Here is a 23,758-nt window from a genome sequence, read left to right on the forward strand (position 1 = left end):
TTTATTTTTGTGTATGGAGTGAGGGAGTGTTCTAGCTTCATTGATTTACATGCGGCTGTCCAGCTTTCCCAACACCACTTGCTGAGGAGACTGTCTTTTTTCCATTGTATATTCTTGCCTTCTTTGTTGAAGATTAATTGACCATAGGTGTGGAGGGGCTCATATCTTACAGAGAAGGGACAGGCAGAACAAGGACCCCGATAGTCTTGAGCTGTTTATTTCTTGAAGCAGATGCCAATTTCTAAGTAGTCTAGGAGAAGCTAAGCAAAAAACAGCAGTCAAGAGGCTAACTAAATAGATCTTTTAACGGTTTTATGGTGCTGGGGAGATTAAAAGTGGAGGGATGGAATTGGTTTTCAGTTGAGACTGCTGAAGAACTATACCAAATCTTATAAAGATGGAAACAGACCAGGATTATCTTTATTATTGTTCAGTTGCTCGGTCGTGCCTTTGCGACCCCATGGACTGCAGCATGCCAAGTTTCCCTGTCCTTCATCAGCTTTACAAAGACTGAAAGCCAGCCTTGAAAACACCGGTTGGATTAACCCCCTTTAACTGCCTTGTTGTTCAGTTGGTAAGTCGTGCCCTATTGTTTGCAACCTCATGGACTGCAGCACGCCAGGCTTCCCTGTTCTTCACTATCTCCTGGAATTTGCTCAAACTCATTTCCATTGAGTCAGTGATGCTACCTAACCATCTCATCCTTTACCTGCTGAAGCTAAAGACTCATTTAAAATCTACAAGTTTTTATACAAAAAGTAGCATTCAATCACAAGTTACCAGGCCTACCAAGAGGAAAAACGGACACTAGAAACAGATAAATCAGATGTTGACATTATCAGACACATGATTTAAAATATTAATAATTATAAATTTATATAAAATTATAAATTTTCCCATTGGGAAAAAATCCGTATGTTATTGGCCCACGTAGTTCAAACCCATGTTATTCAAGGGTCACTTGTATTTTTCTTCTTATACATTGCTGTATTTAATTTGATGATATTTTGTCCAGTGTGTTTTGAACACATTTATAATTATTAATATTTTAAATCATGTATAGCACTACATGTTGGTCAAGTCTGTGGTTGTAGAACTGTGGATGTGGAAAGCTGACTATAAAGCTGTATGAGGCTTTTTAACTGTGTAGGGGATTGGCACTTTTAACCCCCACATAGTTCAAGGACTAATTGTATGAAGATATCATAACCAAATCATATTTATTCCAGGAGTGTAAGTTAATCTGTCTGCCAATGCAGGGGATGCAAGAGATGTGTGTTGGATCCCTGGGTCAGGAAGATTCTTTGAAGGAGAAAATGGCAATCTACTCCAGTATACTTGCCTGGGGAATCCCATGGACAGAGGAGCCTGGTGAGCTACAGTCCATGGGGTCACAAAGAGTTGGACATGATTGAGCAACTGAGTACACGTGCTCACAAGTTTACATGTCCAAATAAATCGTGTCATTCACCACATCAGCAAAATGAAAGAATTAAAAAATAGGCTTATCTCAATAGTTGCACCAAAATCTTTTGACAAAATTCAGCATCCATTTATGAGAAGTCAGCAAGCAAAAAGTAGATAGGAACTGCCTTGATCTGACAATGTGTCTCCATGAGAAATCTACCCCAAATGTACTCAGTGGTGGTCTGTTGAAAGCATGAAGGGATGGCTATTATCCCCACTTCTGTTCACTGTTTTGCTAGACATCCTAGCCAGTAAGATAAATAAATAATAGGTACAAAGACTGGACAGGAACATGAAAACTTTATTATTTGTAGAGAACATGATTACCTAGAAAATCTAAAAGAATGTACAACTAAGTTTTGAGAATGGATAAGTAAATTTAACAAGGTCCCTGAAAACATTGTATAAAAGTCAATTTTATTTCTAGTCAGCAGCAATTAAAGAGAAAAGGAAAATTTGAAGGGACGGGGGAGCCTGGTGGACTGCCATCTGTGGGGTCGCACAGAGTCAGACATGACTGAAGCGACTTAGCAGCAGCAGCAGTAGCTAGGTGGTTTCTGCTGGGCTCACCTGTAGTTTTTGATGTAACTGCAGTCACCTGCCAGTCAGCTGAGACCAAACAGTGTAAGATGACCTTATGACCATGTCAGGTACTTGTTGTTGGCCGTCAACAGAACCCCCTTCCACGTGGTCTCTTATTTTCAAGGAAGCTAGTCTTGGCCTCCTCACATCGTGGAAACATCAAAATGGATGAAGGAGATGCTCCAAGATTTCTTGAGGCCAAAATTCAGAGATTGCTCAGTGTTACTTAGGTGGCATTTATTGTTTAAAGTAAATTATATGGTCAGTGCAGATTCAGGTGAAGGGGAAATAGACTTCACTAATGGTAGAAGATGCGAAGAATTTGTGGCCATTTTTACTGTACCACTTGATGTCTAGGAATAAATCCAACAGTGTGTACAAGACCTCTGCACAGAAAGCAATGAAATACTACTAAGAAAAATTTTTAAAATAAACAGATAAAGGGATGCACCTCATTAATACACTGCAAGATGGAATATTGTAAAGTTGTCATTTCTCAAATTGAGGTATAGATTCAATACAATCATTATGAAAATTCTAGCAATTTTTTTTTGTGGCAGATTGACAGGCGGATTCTGAAATTTACTTGGAAAGGGCAAAATGTAGTCAAAAATCCTGAATTACTATTAGACTTCAAAATTATTATAAAACTACAGTAATTAAGGTAGTGTAGTATTGGCAGAAGGCAGGGCAAAATGAGAATACAGAAACACACATGAGTACAGTCTCTTGACTTATGACAAAATTGCACTGTGCTACAATAAGGGCAAGGATGACCCTTCAATAAATATTATTAAGAAGATAAGATACCTCTCTGGAAAGAATACTTCTTGATCTCTGCTTTATATATATATATATATATATGTATATATATATATACATATATTGTCATGTTCAAGTAGGTTGTAGATTTGAAGAGTAAAACAATAAAAATTCTACAAGTAAATAAATGCAAATATCTCTATGACCTTAGTGTAGATAATTTCTTAACTACAACATAGAACATTCCTATCATAAAGGGAAAGATTGTTAAATTGGATTTCATTAAAACTAAGAATATTTGCTGTCAAAAAGCACCAAAGAGTGGTAAGACAAGTCACAGAATGGGAGAGGATATTTGCAATGCATTCATGAAACAGACTTGTATGCAGAATGTATAAGAAAAACACCTACAAAACTATAAGGAAAAAAACAGACAATCCACTGTGCAAATGAGAAAAAGCCTTGAGTAGGCACTTAACAAAAAAGTATATCCACAAGGCTGATGTGTATATTATCAGGTGCTTAATCTCATCCTTGAACAAGAAAATGGAAGTTAAAACCACACAGAATTAGCATTACACACCCATCAGAACATTTGTTTTTTAAAAAGCTTTCTATACCAAGTGTTGGCGAGGATGTCACCTAACAGGAAATTTCATAGACTGCTTCAGGGGAGCCAAACCAGTTCAGCTGCTTTGGAAAACTGTTTGGCAGCATAGGCTAAGGTTGAACATGTATATTCTTTATGACCCAGCAGTTCCACTCCCAGGTAGATATTAAAAAAAAAAAAAAGATGTGTACAAATGTGCCCCAAAAGACACATCCAAGAATGTTCATAACAGCACTATTCATAAAAAAAAGTTGGAAACAGCACAACTGTTCATCAACAGCAGTGGTTAAATAAATTGTGTTTTATTCATATGTTGGAATACTGCATAGCACTGACAGTTATATTTAAACTGCAGCTGTGTGCAACAACCTAGTGACTTACAGACTTAATGTTGATGTCAGAAGCCGCATGCAACCAAGTCCATACTGAGGATTGCATTTAGGTAAAATTCAAAGCAGGAAAAACTCATCTGTAATGATGAAGTCAGGACACAGTTGACCTTAGGGAACGAAGGAGTTGTGACAAAGAGTTCACAAGGGGGTGGGTGCTTCCAGGATGGGGATAATAACCACCTCTCTGGTCTAGGTGGTGGTTAATTGGTTGTGTTTTCTGTTCAGTGGCTCAGTTGTGTCTGACACTTTGTGACCCCACGGACTGCAGCACACCAGGCTTCCCTGTCCATCACCAACTCCCGGAGCTTGCTCAAACTCATGTCCACTGAGTCAGTGATACCATCTAACCATCTTGTCCTCTGTTCCCTTTCTCCTCCTGCCTTCAGTCTTTACCAGCATTGGGGTCTTTTTAATGAATCAGCGCTTTGCATCAGGTGGCCAAAGTATTGGAACGTCAGCTTCAGCATCAATCCTTCTAATGAATATTCAGGATTGATTTCCTTTAGGATTGACTGGTTTGATCTCCTTGCAGTCCACAGGACTCTGAAGAGTCTTCTCCAACACCCATAGCTCAAAAGCATCAGTTCTTTGGTGTTCAGCCTTCTTTATGGTCCAGCTCTCACATCTGTACATGACTACTGGGAAAACCATAGATTCAACTATACAAACCTTCGTCGCCAAAGTAACATGTCTGCTTTTTAATATGCTCTCTGGATTTGTCATAGCTTTTCTTTCAAGGAGCAAGCGTCTTTTATTTTCATGGCTGCAGTCATCATCTGCAGTGATTTTGGAGTTGAAGAAAATAAAGTCTGTCACTGTGGTTGTGTTTACTTGGAGAAAAATTATTGAACCATTCATTTGATGAGTACACCTTTCCATATGAGTGGTATATTTCAGTCAAAAAGTAAAACATGGGACTTCCTGGTGGTCCAGTGGTTGAGATTCTGCTTTCCAGTACAGGGGGGCAGGGGTCGATCCTTAGTTGGGAAGGTGGGGTCCCAGATGCCTCATGGCCAAAACACCTCAACATAAAGTCAATATTGCAACAAATTCAATGAAGACTTTAAAAATGGTCTACATTTAAAAATCTGGGGAAAAAAAAGAAAGTAAAACATGACAAACATATAGATCCAAAACAGATCATAAAGAATTATGCTGTGAAGCTAAAGTATTTATTTCTATGTGATAATATGTTACTTTGGATGATACTTCTGTGTGTGTGTGTGTGTGTGTGTGTGTGTGTATCTTCCTAATGTTTACCTGGAAAATCCTTATTTATGAATATCATAACCTTGACTCCCATTGGAAAGTTGACATGACTTGTAGCTTTCATGGAATCCAGAATTACAGTACTGTGGAAGGCCATCGTATGGCTGAAGTGTGTTGTTGCCTTTCTTCCCTAACTAGGCCCTGAAAAGCACCTTGGGATTTCCATTGATTCGATTTGAAGATGCCGTGATCAATCTGGATCCATTCACTCGAGTGCATCCCTATGAGACCAAGGACTTCATCATCAATGATATCCTCAAACATTTCCAGGAGGTGAGCTTTGGAGTGGTCCTTGGTGGCTGGAGCACGAGCAGAATGCTTCTTTTAGTTGTTGAGGAATTCTGGTTACTGAGACATTACTGCCAACAGCCCAGCTGAACATTTCAGCCCTGACCATTGTGTTATGGGGTCAGGTCACAGCCCACGAAGTCCACGCACATTATGAAAATCCCCAAACAGTGCCTCTGACTTACAAGCTGTTAGTCTTGGTTCTTAGAACTAGTCTCAGGACCTTCCACTAGATCAGTCACAACTCTTACCAAGGGTTTAATTGATGCTTTCATGATAACACAAGACTGTGAACGATGTTTACTGGGCATGGGCTTACTTTCAACCAGCATACCAGTGTTCTTGGAACATGTGAGATCCTGCCCTAGAGTTGAACTTAAATTTTTTTTTTAATCAAGTTTGGGCATTTTCCATTTTGCATTTATTATCCTGACTGCAAAGAACCAAATGCAAAGCCAACACATACATACTCTTCGATGACTAGATAGGTCAGGATCATATCAAACTTCTTAGCTGTCAAAGGTTAAGTATGTCCTGTTCCTATTGCCATCTCTCCCTCTCCTCCTCCCTCCTTGCTTCCTTCCTTGACCTCACTCACTGGTGATGTTTCTACTGCACTGTGAGCAGGAAGGGATAGCGGATGTCACTGGATGGTGGAGTCAGGCCGTGGAGGTCCAGGAGGTTGGGGGGTGCGGGGTAGGTCTGAGCTTGTCTGCTCTATGCATACCGCCTGCTCCACAAACTCCGAGGGGCTCCACATCCCTCCCTCACTTTCCTGTTAAAATTCTCTCTGCTGCTTGTTGATTCCATATTTGTAGGACGATGGAAAGGAGAGTGCGATGTGTGTACTAATAAATACTTGTAGAGTCTTTTCCTGTTTCATAGCTTTTTTCTTCTAAATGGCTTTGAAGAATACATATGAGAGTATTGAGGATAACCTCTGGGATATGTGTATTGGGAGAGGTTTAGGGTGGAGCTTAGGAAGGGCAGGAGCTCACAGTTGAGAAATAAAGGGCAATTGGTGGTGGGAATGGAGGACAAGACTGATTTATAATCTTTTTGCTTGGGACACTCAACCTGCAGATATAAAAAGAGGCTGGTTTTTTCTTCTCTCCCTGCTCCATTTGACAGGAACTCCTTAGTCAGGCAGCTCGGATCCTGGGGTCGGTGGACTTCCTTGGCAACCCCATGGGGCTTTTGAATGACGTTTCTGAAGGGGTGACTGGACTGATAAAGTATGGAAACGTTGGGGGCCTTATCAGAAATGTTACCCATGGAGTATCAAATTCTGCTGCCAAGGTAAGGAACTCGAGGTGTAGTTCCACTGGAATTAGCCTCAAGAGTCCTCTCCATTACTGTAGTTCTTTTATAATTAATAGGTTTTGAAAAGTTACATGCATGGCCTTGGCTTCACTGTCTTTCCCTCACCTCCTGTAACCAGGCCCTGGTCCATCGAGTGCGCCTCTGCACTCTCTTCTTCCTCTTCTCCATTCCCACTGCCTCTGTCCATGTGCTGGTTGTCTGTTTCCAGGGCCACTGTCATAGCCTCCTGGCCCCGGACTTCACCACAGCTTTCACAGTGCTGCCAGCATGAACTCGCTTCTTATTTTATTTCATTTATTTAAGAATTTTTTGATGTGGACCATTTTTAAAGCCTTTATGGAAGTTGTTGCAATATTGCTTCTGTTCTGGATTTTTGATCTCGAGGCATGTGGGATCTTAGCTTCCCAATGAGGATCGATTGCCCCCTGCATTGGAAAGTGAAGCCTTAAACACTGGACCGCCAGGGACGTCCCTGAACTCTCTTTAAAACATAGTTTGATTGTGCCATTCTTCTGCCTAAAATCTACCAGTTAATCCGCACAGCTCACCGGATAAAATCCAAACTGAGCTACAGCCTTCCAGAGTGAAGCGAGCCTCTAAGTCACCTGCAGGATGGCAGCAATGTGATTCTCCTGTGTCTTGTGCTCTAGTTGGCTTTTTTGTGCATTGGCCTCCTGTTTGGTGGCCATCTTGTTACTCCACAGTTTAATTTTTGGTGGAAGCTGACTTTACATGTGAAGCTGGAAAAGGTGAAGGTAGTTGAAGGTGGTGGGGAGGGGGGTTGCCATTTCATAACATACAAAACGCATGTAAAGACTCTGCTTTCTTCTCCTTCCTGTCAGCTCACCGTGGAGTCCTTTTAGAGACTGTCTTTTTCATGAATGAACTAGCGTTGGGAAAGCACCTGTACACCCCACTAGTTTACCATAGTGCGTTGCCATGGCAAAGTCACAGGCCCTTTTGTGTCATGACCATGATGGGGGTGGCTTCACTGTAGAGAGCCTTTCAGGTGCCACATAGGAATTCATGATGCGAATTCATGATGTGAGCAGGGAAGGAGATGGAATTGAACAGCCACCATTTCTGTGTTGTGAAACACTCTTGATAGCAGTGTATGCAAGTTGGGAATTTATTCCTGTTTTCCACACTCTTTCCTAGAGATGATGGTCCCTTAATCAGATCTGTTTCTTCAGTACCAGCAGATCTCTTTTTATTGTGCCTCACAGATTGTTTACAGTTGTTTACAAATTGAAGGCTTGTGGCAGGCCTGTGTGTCCAGCAAGTCTGTCAACACCATTTTTCCAACAGCATCTGCTCACTTTGTGTCTCTGTCACATTTGGTAATTCTTGAAATATTTCAGTCTTCTTCATTATGGTTATATGGGTTATGGTGATAAGTGATCTTTGATGTTAGTTTTGCGAAAAGATTATGATTCGCTGAAGACTTGGATGATGGTTAGCATTTTTTAGCAATAAAGTATTTTAAAAATTAAGATAGGTGCCTTATATTTTTAGACACAGTGCTGTCATGCACTTGATCAACTGCACTGTAGTATAAACATGACTTTATGTTCATTGAGAAATCAAAAAATCTGTGCAGCTCACTTTATTGCATATTTGCTTTATCCCTCAGTCTCTCTGAGGTATGCCTGTGCTGGACTTAGAGGGTTAAACCAGAACAAAATGTACTGTTTGACTTGTGGTTCAAAACAGGCGGTACTCTTACTTTTAGAGAAAGGGTGGAATGTAGAGAGGCAAGAGACTTTCTAAATCATGGTTTAGAAACACACTCAGGGTCAAAGTCTGAATGAGTCTGCACATTTCTGCCTTGACTTGTTGCCTCTGCTGCCCTTGGACCTTCACCCCTGACAGCAACATAAAATTGGCACAGGTTCCTCCGTGTTCTCTTAGCTACTGAACTGGTTATAAACATATGCACTCAACATATTTACTTTTGTGCACCTGTAGCTTATATAACTTTGTGCATCAGCTATACTTCAAAAAAAAATTTAAATGTAAACGCTTAGTTTAAGGATCTTAATTTTTTAAAACTAATTAACATAGGACAGTGTCTTTGTTTTTATACTTCGTTTCTTATTTTTGTTCCCCTGGGCTTTGTTTTCACTTGAAAAATACAAGACATATCATTTATTTAGAGGTCTTCCTTAACCTGGTATATGCCCTGACCTTATAGCTTACTGTGAAAATAAAGTGAGGTATGACATTACGAAAATTTTGAAAAACACAGACTGAACAAGAGAAAGGGGTTTTCATTTTGACTCTTTGGTTTGCATCAGTGTAAAATCTTTACACTTTGGTCACCAGGAAACCATTGTGCTGTGCTAAGTCGCTTTAGTCATGTCTGACTGTGTGACCGTAGCCCATGAGGATCCTCTGTCCATGGGATTCTCTAGGAAATAATACTGGAGTGAGTTGCCATGCCCTCCTCCACAGGATCTTCCCAACCCAGGGACTGAACCTGTTGTCTCTTAATGTCTCCTGCATTGGTAGGCAGGTTCTTTACTACTAGCACCACCTGGGAAACTGTTAATGCCCTTGAAATGAAAACCATTGTCTTATGGTCTACAGGGGGGAGGGTCTCAGGCTCCGGGAGTGGGAGAGCCACACTCCGTTGGGCCAGTTTGGCCGTTAGGACCCTCTGGCTACCTTGTGGTTGAGAATGAAGATGTGGGGAATTTGCCCAAACTCTCCACAGGTGAGACCGTGGGTGTGTTTCTCCAGAGTTTCTCTGCAACATCCTTATGGAAAGGGTCGGCCCTTTCTTTGATTCTGTCTCATTCAGGGGCATCTCATTCATCTCCTGGTTCTTCTGTTTCCCCTGGAAAAACTATTTTTGAAGCTTGAGGGTCAGCGTGAGAATATAACTTGAGCAGAAGGGAAGGCAGAATATTTCTTGCCTCCGTTCTCACCCCTAAGTCCATCCAAAGGCCTGGGTGGCAGTGTGCCTGTGTTTGCTGGATATTGTGCTTTATCTTGTTGTTGGATTTGCATAAAGGTACTTGAGTGGGAACCCTGCTTCCCATAGGGTTGGTGTCCTTCTTCATATTTTTTTCTTGCCTTTAATGAGCTAATCAGAATGGGCATCACAGACTGCTACTCAGAGGAATAGCTGTGTAATTTATTTTGATACCCAAACCCTGGATGTGCTATAGCAATTAGTCTACATTCTCTATCATGAGAAAGCAAAGAAACTTAAAATTACCACTTCCTTTTGAAAGTGGTAGCGTCAAAGACCAGGTCTGTCCGCTGAATGCCCATTCAGGTCATCTGTGATTCTGCATGTATGCAATTTGGCTGCAGATATCTGTTTTCTTGTAGTTTTGTGGGTTGCAATCAGACCTTTCATGTTGCTTTGGGGGAATGTTTTGTTTGCTTTTCTGTGTATACAAGAAGAGTTTAAGGAAGTGCAAATGACCACAGTAATCAACTGTTGGCCTGTGGGAAGTATTCCTTTAAAGAGTGCCTGAGTTCCAGTGATTAAAGAACGGGGTCAGACAAGGCAGGACTGCACCTCACCAAGCCCCCTCCCACCAGCCCCTCTTGGCTGCAAAGTCCAAAGGGCTTGGTTTAGTAGGCTTTGGATGGAATGGAATAGCCCCATAAACCTCTTAAAATTAATTATAAATATTGTGTGTGTGTGTGTGTGTATTTTCCTGGAACAAAGATCTGAAGTTTTTATTGGATTGTCAGAGAGCTTCATGCCTCTTGAGATCATAAGTCATCATTGCAGACTTAGGGTTGAGCGCTAAAGGCACCTAATAGTCAGAAAACCTGGGTTCTGCCCATTCATGCCTTTAAATAACCTTTCTCTCTGTCCATGTCAAGAGATTTTAGTTTTTTGTTTTTGTTTTTTTTAACCTGTAAGAAGGTGTTGGTACTTTCCCTTGTCCCCACTGACCTGAGGAGCAAAGGAGATGAAGAGGTAACAACCCTCTCCATCAAGTTAAAAGGAAAATCATTCTGTCATAAGAAGGTAATAGATCTGCAGGTCTTAGTTGTCTGTGGGTAGATATGAATTCTTCACAGAACATTTTTAACTTCCAGTCTATCATGTCCACTTCTTGAATTTCTCATTATATTTTAAACTGTTGTTTACTTTATTTACTGTTAGCATCAAGGAGCTACAAATCTCTGCCTTTTATCCCCTTTATTTCTCTTAGCCTCTCTTCTGGTCTCCCAACCCCCAGAAATCACCTATGGATTCCAGATCAAAGGTGATATGATTGAGGGGTTAGCCACCGAGCTGTGAGCATCTTTCCATGATCCTTTTGCCTGGATCTTGGCAAAAGAACTCACACCCTTTGTGTAGAACCTCAGAGATCTGATCCTGTTCCTAAGGCCATGATAAGATGGTTGCTCCTGGAATCCTTTCTAGGAATATGATTTATTTAAAAAAAGCACAGCATTTCAGATTCTAAAACCTTGTCAGAGGAACAGGTTTCTCTGCAGCATGAATGAAAAAAGCATACTTTTCCCTTGTTGGGTGTCATTTGAATGTAAGACCGTCTAACCTCTGAAAGCCAGAGAATTCATGGTGGAGGGACATCCATTGAACAACTTTCCTCTCTTAGACTCTCATTCCCTTCTCTCTGTAATTATTTTGTGATTGTTTTCATTAGTTATAGGAAAACTGTATAATTATTCTTAAAATTTTCTTTTAAAGTTCTTTGTAAACTAGGAAAGTTTCAGATGTTAACAGTAAAACAAATGATTCCATTCTCTTTTCTGCCCCTGTAGTAACTCAGTGTTTTCTCTGCACAGCTGTCATCTAGTCTTCCTAAGGGAAGAAAGCCAATAGCATAGTTTCTTCCAGCAAAGGAGTGGAGCACTTCTGATCATCACAGAACCTCTGCTCTGTCCCACTTTCCATCCCTCTCTCTGTGTCCTCATCAAGGCAATATAAGATGCTGTTCATCTTGGGTACTTTTCTGATCCCAGTAATGTTTTGACTCTACACTCATGAATGCAAATATTTTAATAATTTTCTCTGTTTTAAAGAAAATTCATTTATAGATTTTTAATTGGAGGATTCCTTTACAATTTTGTGTTGGTTTCTGTCACGCATCAACATGAATCAGCCACAGGCATACATACGTCCCCTCCCTCTTGAACCTCCCTCCCACCTCCCACCCCGTCCCACCGCCCAGGTTGTCACAGCACTGGGTTGAGCTCCCTGTGTAGCAGATTCCTACTATCTGTTTTATGTAGGGTGATGTATACGTTTCAATGCACCTGTCTCAGTTTGTCCCACCGTCTCCTTCTCCCACTGTGCACACAGTCTGTTCTCTAGGCCTGCATCTCTCTTGCTACCCTGCAGATAGGTTCATCAGTACCATCTTTCTAGATTCCGTATATATGCATTAATATAGAATATTTGTTTTTCTCTTTCTGACTTCTTGTTCAGTTCGCTAGTCATGTCTGACTCTTTGTGACCCCATGGACTGCAGTACACCAGGCTTCCCTGTCCTTCATTGTCTCTCAGAGTTTGTTCAATTCATGTACATTGCATCAGTGATTCTATATAACCATTTCATCCTCTGCTGCCCCCTTCTCTTCTGGCCCTCGATCTTTCCCAGCATCAGGGTCTTTTCCAACAAGTCAGCTTTTTACATCAGTTGGCCAAAGTATTGGAGCTTCAGCATCAGTCCTTCCAATGAATATTCAGGGTTGATTTACCTTAGGATGGATTGCTTTGGCCTCTTCTGTCCAAGAGACTCTTGAGAGTCTTCTCTGGCACCACAATTCAAAAGCATCCATTCTTCAGCACTCAACCCCCTTTATGGTCCAGCCATCACATTTGTTCATGACTGCTGGAAAAACCATAGCTTTGACTACATGGAACTTTGTCAGCAAAGTAATGTCTCTGCTTTTTGATACTCTGTCTAGGTTTGTCATAGCTTTTCTTTCAAGGGGCAAGAAAGTGTCTTCTAATTTCATGGCTACAGTCACTGTTCACTGTGATTTGGGAGCCCAAGAAGAGAAAATCTGTCACTGCTTCTACTTTTTCCCCTTCTATTTGCCATGAAGTGATGGGACTGGGTGCCACGGTCTTAGTTTTTTGAATGTTGAGTTTTAAACCAGCTTTTCCATTCTCCTCTTTCACTCTCATCAATAGTTGTTCTTCAGTTAGTTCTTCTTCACTTTCGGCCATTAGAGTGGTATCATCTGCATATCTGAGGTTGTTGATATTTCTCCTGACAGTCTTGATTCCAGCTTGTGATTCATCCAGCCTGGCATTTCACATGATGTCCTCTGCATGTACTTTCTGACTTACTTCACTCCATAATAGGCTATAGGTTCATCCACCTCATTAGAACTCACTCAAATGCATTCCTGTTTATGGCTGAGTAATATTCCACTGTATGTATGTAACACAACTTTATCCATTCATCTGTCAATGGACATCTAAGTTGCTTGCATCTCCTTGCTGTTGTAAATAGTGCTACAGTGAACATTGGGGTACGTGTGTCTTTTTCAGTTATGGTTTTTGCCTGTTTTTGACCAAGAGTTTTTTCATCGAAGTCAGTTGTTCATGGAATTAAAATTTTTGTTCCTTATTCACTAAGGGTTAGTTTTACTGATAACTTCTACAGTTTTGTGATGGATTTATTTTTGTCTTTGACTTTGGAGCATTTATTTCTACCAAGCTCAGACTTCCCAGCTCAAATTCTACAGATCTAAATTTTTGTCAAGGAGATATGAATTTTCTGTTAGTTTTAGTTAATAAGATTTTATTCTATATAGCTTTAGCCATTGTTTTATTGTTTAAATCAGTTTTGTTTGTTGTGAATTGGATAAAGACCTAATAGTTTTATATGTTTCTTGGTACAGGCAGCATTAGTAGGAGAAAGATGCAAGAACAAGGTTGAAACGCCCTGTCTCTTTATGAAGAACATACTCACTTATAAACATTAATTGAATGTCTTCTCTTTGTCAGGCCTTCTTCTAGGCTCCTTACATATATTATCTTGTGTATGTTAAGCTCTATTCTTCAAATCAGGAAACTGAAACTTAAAGAGATTTTTTCAAGGTCGTGCAACTGGAAATGACAGGAATGATATGAAACCAAGTCCAGCTAATTCTAAAGACTTTGTTTTTTCCCTTGTATGTTGTTTCTCCTTTGTGTGTATGAGGCTTTCTTCCAGGCACTAGAGAGAACATGAAAAATTAATTACTGTTAGTTTTCCACCAGAAGCTTATTATTTGACATCACTTGGTTAGCTGGTAAGATGACCGCTGTCACATCATCTCCGTCATAAAGCAGGCTCTCAGGAAGTGGTGCTGATTGTGGCAATTCTTGGGGCTCCCCTGATGGCTCAGTGGTAAAGAATCCGCCTGCCAGTGCAGGAGATGCAAGTTTGATCCCTGGGTTGGGAATATCCCCTGGAGGAGGAAATGGCAGCTGATTCCAGTATTTTTGCCTGGGAAACTTCATGGACAGAGGAGCCTGGCGGAACACGGTCCATGGGGTCGCAAAGAGTCAGACACGACTGAGTGACTAACACACATATATGCATAAGCAAGTGAAGTGGGAAAGAGAGAGTAGGAAATTGAGACTGTTTGGATAGTTCAGTGGGAAACCTAGCTAGCACTTTAGATGGTATTTTGTTCTTTGGCCTTTACTCGGGGTTCTGTGTGTGGAAGAGACACTTCCCTTCTAAGAGAGCCTTTCACTGGTCCTTTGTGCCTACAAAACCAGATCTGGCCACAGCAGTGATCCAGTGGAAACTGGCTCGTGTCCCTGCACCCAGAGATTCTCAGCCAGCCTCTGCCACTAGCCAGACTTCTATCATATATACTGTGACCTGATTGAGGGCAGAGAGGTCCATCTGCCTTTTGTTTAAGATAAACAGCATTTGTTTGTATTTGTTTTGTAGGCAGTCTATTTATAAGGCTCAACTGAGACTAAGCCACTGTTTATTCAAGGCAAAAGTTTTATCTTTGCACAAAAGAATGTACTGGAGTGCCTGCCTGCATGGATTCTGAAGGGGAAAAGGCAATTTATGACTTGTATCTGTTTTTGTCATTATGTATGACTGCTCCATTTTATAGTTGAGCTGATTATCCCCATAATAGCTTTTCCATGTACCTATAAGCAAGGAAGAGGTGAATGCCTTCTTATAAGCATTGGGGCTTTCGTGTGTTTAAGTTGGCATAAAACTTTAGGTTAAATGAAATTCACTTCAGACAGTGATCTATCCCTTGGAGAATGTAGAGTTTTCTATTTTCAAAACTACTTTGATCCGAAATAAGTCACCCAAGGGATTTCTTTTCCAGCCAAGAGGAGGTGCCTTGAAGTTGTTGTATGTAGAGAAATGACTCAAATTCTTGGCAACAGAGCTTTTGTTTTATTTTCCTCTGATAACCTTGAATACTAAAATGATTCCCTTAGTCTGAGCTCTTTTTGGTTAGAGGCTAATAATTTTAGATGTTGAATGACCCAGCAGTGACCTATCCTAACTTGGTCAAACCTCAAATATTTGTGGGAATTGGAAGTGTGTTGGGCGGGGATGGGCAGGTCTGGTGGGGGCTTGAGAGTCCCATGAGTGGCCAGAATTCCCAGTCCATCCCCACCTGCCCCATTGAGCACCCTTGCTCCTTGAGGAGCCTGGTGAGTGGGGCTCAGCTTTCCTCTCGGTCCACCCTCATCAAGCAGCTCGGCCAGAAGTAGGAGGGAATGACACCACCATTAATGCTCTGTTTTTGAAACAGGAAGATTGGAAGAGTTTAAAACTTGTCTTCATTTCTTGGTCGTAGTTCAGTTAAGAGTCAGGTCGTTAGTTATCTTCTTAGACCAAACATCTCATGTTTCAGAGGAATTCACTCTGTCTTCCAACACTGTAGTCTATGGTGGTGGAAAAGTCTGCTCAGTTGCTAAATTGAAAAGAGAGGAAATATTTGTGGCCCCCGAAGAGTAGTGGTTTTCTACCCTCGTGTAAACATGGTGAGTAAAAGAATAATATGTTCAGGCTTTTCTTAGGTTGACCGGTTACCCCCAGAGAGGTGGTAGTTCATCTCTTTTCTGCATTTCAATCAGTATTTGGCCCCTCTTGAAAAACTGTGATGAAACTGGGACAAACTATAACTTATTTTTTTTTTTTTTATAAACACATGACTATAGAACAAATCAAATTCTAATTCTTGGCAGTAAAAATCTGAACAATCGCTCCATTTGGAAGGTCCCTTTGGTTTTCTTTCCCTCTTTCTCCCCTGTAATTGTTATGTCTCTCTCCATTTTTGAAGAAAAGCAAAATCAAAGTGTTTTCTTAGGAGAAAGAGAGGAATCTTGGAATGCCATCCTTAAGAGTCAGAAAAGGATGTGGGTAATGGAGCCATAATTTATTGGGTGGCTCCTATATGTCAGGTAAGGACGGGCTAGGAGCTTTACAGATGCTGTCTCATTTAATTTTCACATGTACCCTCTAAGAAGGAAGGGTTATTTCTGCTTTATAGATAAGAAAAAGTAAGGTAGAGTCAGTTACCTTAATTAAAGTATAATAATTAAGGAGCCATAAGTTTTAGGAAAAAGTGACTTGGGAATCTGTATATTTTTTCTCCACATGATGCACCTTCTCAGATATAACCCTCTACCAAACCCAACCATCATAGAAGCTAAAACACCAGCAATTGAAACAGCATTTTAAAGTAAAGCTCAAACAGTGCTCCATTCATTCCCAACTTTTCCCCTCTGTGTTGGACTTTGAGATTTTTTCAACTGTGATTTCCAGGCTTTCTGAATGAATCTTTACTATTGAGGATTCCCTGCTCTCGACTAAAAGGATTGAAATGGGACAAAAAGATTGAAAGTTTTCCGTAACCAAACAGAAAGTGACTTGAAAGCATTTGCAGAAGCTGACTTTTACTCTCTCGCACACTCAATATGCTTCATTTAAGATTTATTCAGATTTAAATAATTCAGTTTACACACGTAAGCCTTTCCTCTAATTTGCTTGGGGAGCAGACCTTCAGGCCACCTCAGCGTGTGCTCCAATAGCCAGCTTCCCCTAAATGTACATGTGAAATCATACTTTTGTTAAGCCATTTATTGAACTTTACTACTGTAAGTATTTCTGAACAGGTAGGATGTCACTTTAAAATATTTGGTTTTTAGCATAGAGGTCATGAAAGTAGGGAGATTTGTGCTTTCCCACTATCAATTGAGGGCTTCCCTAGCAGCTTAGTGGTAAAGAATCTGCCTGTCAATTCAGGAGACACAGGTTCGATCCCTGGGTTGGGAAGATTCCGTGGAGGAGGAAATGGCAATCCACTCCAGTTTTCTTGGCTGAGAAAAGCCCATGAACAGGAGCCTGGTGGGCTATAAAGTCCATGGGTCACAAGAGAGTCAGACACGACTTAGCAACTAAACAGCAACTATCAACTGAAGGCAGAAAAAAAACTCACTCTCTCCAACAGTCCTTTTCTTTCTTTGTTCACTTCCCTTTACTCCAAAGTACAGCTTTTCACATTTTGTAGAGGTGTGTATGTCTCTGAATTCTGCTGGCACATTGGCTTTCAGATGCTTAGTGATAAACCATTGCTGCAGTTTAGAAGCCAATGAAGAATACTGGGGTTGGTATGTTGTCCTGAGGGTTTTATGGTTGGCTAGTTCTATTGACCTGATCTGGGCTTTGCTTCTTGGAGGAAAGGAGAAGTAAGGTTCCTTACTGGAATAATAATAATACTGCATTGTATTTGTCATGATTTTTAGTTGTTGATGAAGGATTTATAGATATCTCATCTCATGTCCGGGCTTCCCTGGTGACTCAGATGGTATAGAATCCGTCTGCAATTTGGGAGACCTGGGTTTGATCCCTGGGTTGGGAAGATCCCCTGGAGGAGGACATGGCAACCCATTCCAGTATTCTTGCCTGGAGAATCCCCATAGACAGAGGAGCCTAGCAGGCTACAGTCTGCAAAGAGTCAGACACAACTGAGCATCTAAGCACAGCACAGCACATCCCATCTCTGAGCCTGAAAGCAAGCAGGTGATGTTTCCCTTACCATTTCCACCGCAGCCTCCACCACCATCACCACCATGAAGAAACTGAGACCCATCAAAAGAAAATGACTTTCTCAACATGGCCAGAAAGAAAGTGGTAGAGCTCTGGGCTTCTTCCCTGACCTCTGACTTCTACAACATTGCTGGGCAGTATTTCTGGAGTCTTACCAGACACTGTAGAGACCAACATCTCCCTTTGAGACTTGGGTGATGGGTCATCGGTGTCGTTGAGCATTAGTAGAATGCTTCCCCTGCAGAATGGGTTTCAGAGAACATGGGGGGAGGGAAATGTATCTTGTCGTTGAGCATTAGTAGAATGCTTCCCCTGCAGAATGGGTTTCAGAGAACATGGGGGGAGGGAAATGTATCTTTCCCTAAAGAGGCTTGTTGACTCATTCATTAACCATGTGCCATGTGTGTGAAATATGTGGGAGCTCACAAACAGGAAGTGTGATGAGAGCAGTTCTTTAGAGAACAGTGTTTTGTGGAGCAGAGACAGCAGAAAGAAAATTTCCAGCTTCTCTCAGGAACAGTTCTGCATTGTTGAAGGTGACTGGAGATGAAAGACACCATGAAGGAGACATGATGGCACTTCCAGAAGGGGACAGAGTCTGGCTGTGCCTTGGCTTTGCTCAGAGCCACATGGTGATGTGCCCAGGCCCGACTCTTCAGGGAGGCTCAGCAAGCTCTCCAGTGGCAGCTTGGAGGCCCAGGTGGTCAGTAAAGAGTAGCAGAGACACGCTGCATGTAGGTCACAGGCAAATGGCAATGACGGCCTCTCGTTTCTTTTCTATTAAGTGCCAGTAGGGAAGCCTTTCTCTTCAATTTGTAGCAACAAGAACACTTCCTAATTAGGCATGTGAGGAAGGTGGAGATAAGGTCTGAAACTCAGAGCCAACTAGGGAAGTTAAGTAATGTGAAGAGAGAGTGGCAGAAAGCTGGCCACTCGGGTCATTTTCTGTTCTCTCAGTCCTACGTGTTTGCGCCTCATCTTTGCACTGTTGTTGCTCGTGAGTCTTCCTCTGTTTGGAATGCCCTTCTCCCCAGTCTCTGGCCAAATGGCTCTGAGTGTGTAAGGTCCAGTCCTGATGCCCTGTAAGGTCCTCTCTGCCCTGAATTCCCAGGGCACTTTGTGCTTCTGTGAAGGCAATGGCTGTATTTTTTCTTGGAAAAAAACTAACCATTTGTGCACATGTCTCAAACATCTATTTAACATTTATCATTATCAATTAGGTGCTTGGTCCTGTGGCAAATACTTAGGAAAGTAAGATTAATTTTTTTTTTAATGGATATGAAGCAGGTAAAGGCAGATAAGAAGTCAGTAAGCATCATACAGAGGGAATAAGTTTTGCAGCTGGAATCCAGGCAAAACATTTGCACTTTTGTGAGATAAGTGCTCTGGAGGTGAAGGAAAAAGAACACTTTATTCTGATCCTCAAGGATGAGATTGGCTTGAGATGAAATGTTTGACTCAGTTGCGTATTTATTCATTTGCCTCCCGCAGTAGACGTAAAGCTTCCAGAAGGCGAAGGTCTTACTGTCAGCAACTGTTGCCAATATCCTTGAGACTAGCCTTAAATATTTATCATAAGAGGGTTGAGGCGATCCCGGTGGTAACCATGTGGGCCCTCCTTTATCTGGCATGGCATTTTCACATGGTGTACTTTCAACAAATGGACTTCTCTGGTGGCTCAGCAGTAAAGAATCTGCCTGCCAGTGCAGGAGATGCAGGTCCTCTCCCTGGTCCAGGAAGATTTCCTGGAGGAGGAAATGGCAACCCACTCCAGTATTCTTGCCCGGCGCATCCTATGGACAGAGGGGTCTGAAGGGCCACAGTCCGTGGACTCACAAAAGAGTAGAACACATCTTAGTGACTAAACAGCAACACTTTCAACAAATAGTTATGAAGTAAGTGAAACACCTGCTGGATTTTTAAATACCTAACTATTTTATGCTTTTCATGTGGAGTAAACAGAAACTTTGGAAACGTTTGTGTATGCCTTTCCTCTCAAACATGTCTGTAAGCTGACTGAGATGCATGGTGATGCTCTATGTATAGAAATACAGGTAGAAAAAGGCTGCTGACTTTCAGGATCCTGTCTCTTCTCCCCTATTCCCCATCACTCAGGTCTGGGATACAACCTGGATGGAAGGAGGCCAGGCGTATGTTACTGGATCAGGCCAAGGCTCCACAAGGTAGCAGGAAACCTTGGAAAACTGTTACAGGGGAAGAAGGGAAGCCCCAGTTCCTCTTAATCTAATGAATTAAAATATTCAGGGAAATATCTGTTTGCTTTATTAGCGAAAAATGTTTAAACATTTCCTGCAAGATCTTGAATTTATATAACAAAACATTGGTTTGGAAATGATGGTTTTCAGTGTTTTCACTGAAATGAAAAGTGAGCAGAGCATGCTTCCCCAAACAGCCCATTGTTTCAGCTTTGCTGCCTTTGTCATGTTTCAAAGTGGGATATTTTGACCAGCTGGGGTATTTTCTCTTTATTGGTAACTTGGAAATTGGCATGGATGATGTCAAAGTTAGTTATAAAAAAGCTCCTGACTTGGGATCCTGTTACTAATAGCTCCTGGTAGTTTTATAGAAATGTAACCTTTGTAGCATACTCCTGTTATGTTTGATCTTCACAAACATAGTGTAAAAAAAAACAACAAGTATTATTACTGCCACGTGAGTCACAGCAAGGGTAATTAACTCCTAGGGCTCAGCAGGGAGCTTGTGGAAGAGGATAGGACTCAGAGCTCCTCTGTGGCCCCAGGCTCTTTCCCATAGACCACTTTGCTGCTCTAGAAAGCACCCTTTCCCTCTCAGGAATTAAAGCACTTTCATGTCAGTGAGAAAAACTTCACCTTGCAACATCATTAGGGGGCCAACGGGGCAAGTGATGGGAAATTCAGCCACACAGGTTGAATGGTTTTGCTAGAATCACACAACCAGCATTGGCACCAGTGGCTGATGCTCAGGCCTCATGACTCCAAGCTTACTGCTTTTCCCAGCAGAATAAGTCTCCTGAGCAGAGGGCCAGAGGAGCTTTCTGACATGGGGAGATGGCTATGGGAAAGTCTTACTTCCAAGAGAGGGCCTTACTGTGCTGGCTGGGTTGTGTGAATGGTTGGTTCTAAAATCTCAGATGGACATGCAAATCTCTAGTCACAGGATCACTGAGAAGCAAAGCAAAAGGGGCAAAGCCAGGTAGGTTTTTTTTCAGCCTGATTCTGGAAATGCTTCCTACCTCTTTGGAATTTGTGTCCATTATTGTTAGCAAGGAGCCTGGTGTGCTACAATCTAAGGGGTTGCAAAGAGTCAGACATGACTTAGCAACAGAACAATTGTTAGCAAGGAGAGTTTTGTAGGATTGCTATAGGGTGGCTGTTTAGAAATAATTGGCAAGACAAATAGAGGTGCCTCAGTGGATGTTTGGAGAAGGCAATAGCACCCCACTCCAGTACTCTTGCCTGGAAAATCCCATGGATGGAGGAGCCTGGTAGGCTGCAGTCCATGGGGTCGCTAAGAGTCGGACACGACTGAGCAACTTCACTTTCACTTTTCACTTTCACGCACTGGAGAAGGAAATGGCAGTGAGGGCCTCTCAGCTAACTAGCTTCAGGGCCAGCTCTAACACTCTGGCCACCTGGCTACAAGTCTGGCCTTGTCTTTGAGATGGGGTAGGCAACTGTGGGTATCTGCTTCTTGTCCTGCTGAGAACAAGGGAGAGAGTAGTAGTGGGGTGTCCTTTTCTCAGCATCCTTTATGTTGATTTCATCTCTTTGTGTGTCTGTCTCCATACTGGACTGAGCTCCTTGAGGACAGGGGACTAAGTCGTAGTCACCTTGGTATTTTTAACCCCAAGCACTGTGCGTGGTATGAAGAAAGCCCCTGAGGGCTTTTGAGCTGAAGGATCTGTTTTGTGTAAAGGTCACCTCACCTGAATGGGAGGGAAGGGTAGCCCCTTTGAACGCCTCACTTCACTAGTCCTTCACACATCTCATCCAGTGAGTAAACCCCTGCAAAACTGTGTCTCATCTGAAGACGAAACAAGACCCCCGCCCTCGAAAAGCAAACCCAAATAGGGGAATCCCTCTGTAACTAGATTGAGAGAGCAACTGATGAGATGAGATAGAGATAAAACTTTGGTAGACACATAGTCTTTGGTTAATGCCAAAATTAACTTTGTTGGTTAAAATGAATTTTTTTATTTATTAAAATAAATAATAAAATTTTTAAAAAAATGAATTTTTTGAAGTTTCTCATATGTTTATCTGCATGTTAATAATTATGATTGTTGTCATTGGGTTTCCTCTAAAGTTGTATGTAAGTTAAGAGAAAAAATAAAAGAAAGAAGGAGGAATCCTCCAATACTGGGTCTTAACCTCGGGAAGGCCACCTGTCAAGCCCCTGGGTGAGCCCTACAGATGCCTGGTTTCCTGGCCACTGACCGTCAGGCCCAGAAGAACTTGCTATCAGGACACTCTAATTTGAACTCGTGGCTCTTCTGAATCCTCCAGAAAGGCTCTTAACTGTGCAGCCTCTGGCTACTGTTGGTGCAGTGGCTTGCATTCTGGCCCTGGTGGGTGACCAAGTTTGCCCTGTCGTCCCCCCTGCCCTCTCCTGTGCGTCTGAGTCGGGTGCAGGCCAGAGGACAGGCTGGCCTGGTGCGGGCTGGCTCCATCCTCTCTAGAATAGGTGCCTGGAACCTTCACTCTGTGCTTTTTTACTTTAATCTGGGACACTTTAACAAGACAGCTGACCAAATGGTGCCTGAGTTCTGACCCCTTGCCCGGGCTGGATGAAACCACTCTCTTTCTGTCTCCAGATGTTCACTCAGGTCCAAGCCCTCAGTCAGACAGTGCAGCCCCTCCACTTGCCCATCGGAGCCGGAGCGAGATCGCAAAGAGTTAACACTTGTGCTTTTTCGGAAAGTTATCTGTGAAGAGTATTAGTTGTTTAATAAAGCGTGCCTGCCCTCCGGATGAACCCGCCAGTGACTCTGCAGCTGGGGTCATTCCAAGTTCACGCGGTGGACTTTTGACTGCCTTCTGTGTCTGTGAAAACAGTCGGCAGCTCCTGCGGGGATCATTCATTCAGGCCTGTAACACAAAACTATTGCCAATGGGCACCTGCTGGGGCGGCTTCCCAGGAGGCTTGGGAGGGAAGATACCAGACTCTTCAGGCTTCTGCGGAGATAAGAGCTGTGGGGGCTCCCAGGGAGCCTGCTAATCGGGCTGTGCTCAGACCCCACTGCCCGGCCCGCGGGCTGGTGTCAGGATGTATTAGGGAGCCCTGGTCCGATAGGATGTGAGCTAATTAAAGGCCTTCTACAAAGAGGAGGGCAGAGGGAGAGTGTGTGAAGAGGAGGAGGAGGAAAGGAGGAGGCTTGGAGCACATTCCCCAGATTTCTAGCACATTCTTTATTCCCTTCTTTTGTCCCTCAGAACAGAAGAAAACAAAACTGGAGAGTCTGGACATTTGGTTACTTCTAATCTTAAATCGTCATTCATTCTGCCTGATCCTGTTTTGGTTTTAGTTGTTTTTTCTGTGGAATGACATGTGCCATCAAAGATATTTTGCCACATTTTCCCTGGAGACATTCTGCCCTTGAAATATTCTAGGTGGCTGGCTTGAATTTTGCCCCTTGCCCTGAATTGATTCCTCTGGGCAGTAAGTACCTATTGTGACGTGTCCTAGGTTTTTTCTTTTACTTGGAAAATCCACTTGCCAGCTATAGGGGGTACTGTTGGGAGAGTTATATAAATTAATACACAGTGAGTGCTCTGATTGAATTTTAGGTGGTGAGATGGTGGTGATGTGGTGTCATGGTTCGCATTGTCAGAGCACAAATCATCTCAGAAAGTACTAGCATAATTGTCAACAATTATGTATTAGAGTCATATTATGTATAAACTCAATTATGTATTAGAGTACATAATTATCTAGTCATAATTATGTACTAGCATAATAATTCATTTTATACTCACTTGCCTCAGGAAAAAAGATCACCTCAAAATGTTTGATTTACTTGCACTTTTATT

General features: G+C 42.1%; 1 protein-coding gene across 9 annotated transcripts in view; it reads left to right on the forward strand.

Moving 5' to 3' along the window:
• The window catches only part of VPS13D (vacuolar protein sorting 13 homolog D), a 269,200-nt gene that overhangs the window by 163,314 nt on the left and 82,128 nt on the right, over positions 1-23,758 (forward strand). For 8 of the 9 annotated variants that reach the window (XM_070474310.1, XM_020897781.2, XM_020897934.2 and 5 more), the window contains 2 exons: positions 5,221-5,355; positions 6,502-6,669. In XM_070474310.1, the coding sequence (XP_070330411.1) occupies positions 5,221-5,355; positions 6,502-6,669 (303 nt within the window). Of the gene's footprint in view, positions 1-434; positions 575-5,220; positions 5,356-6,501; positions 6,670-23,758 lie in introns of those variants that run through there. The other variant, XM_070474312.1, reaches the window with a different exon arrangement.

The sequence above is a fragment of the Odocoileus virginianus genome, chromosome 11, assembly GCF_023699985.2.
Source record: "Odocoileus virginianus isolate 20LAN1187 ecotype Illinois chromosome 11, Ovbor_1.2, whole genome shotgun sequence".
NCBI lineage: Eukaryota > Metazoa > Chordata > Mammalia > Artiodactyla > Cervidae > Odocoileus > Odocoileus virginianus.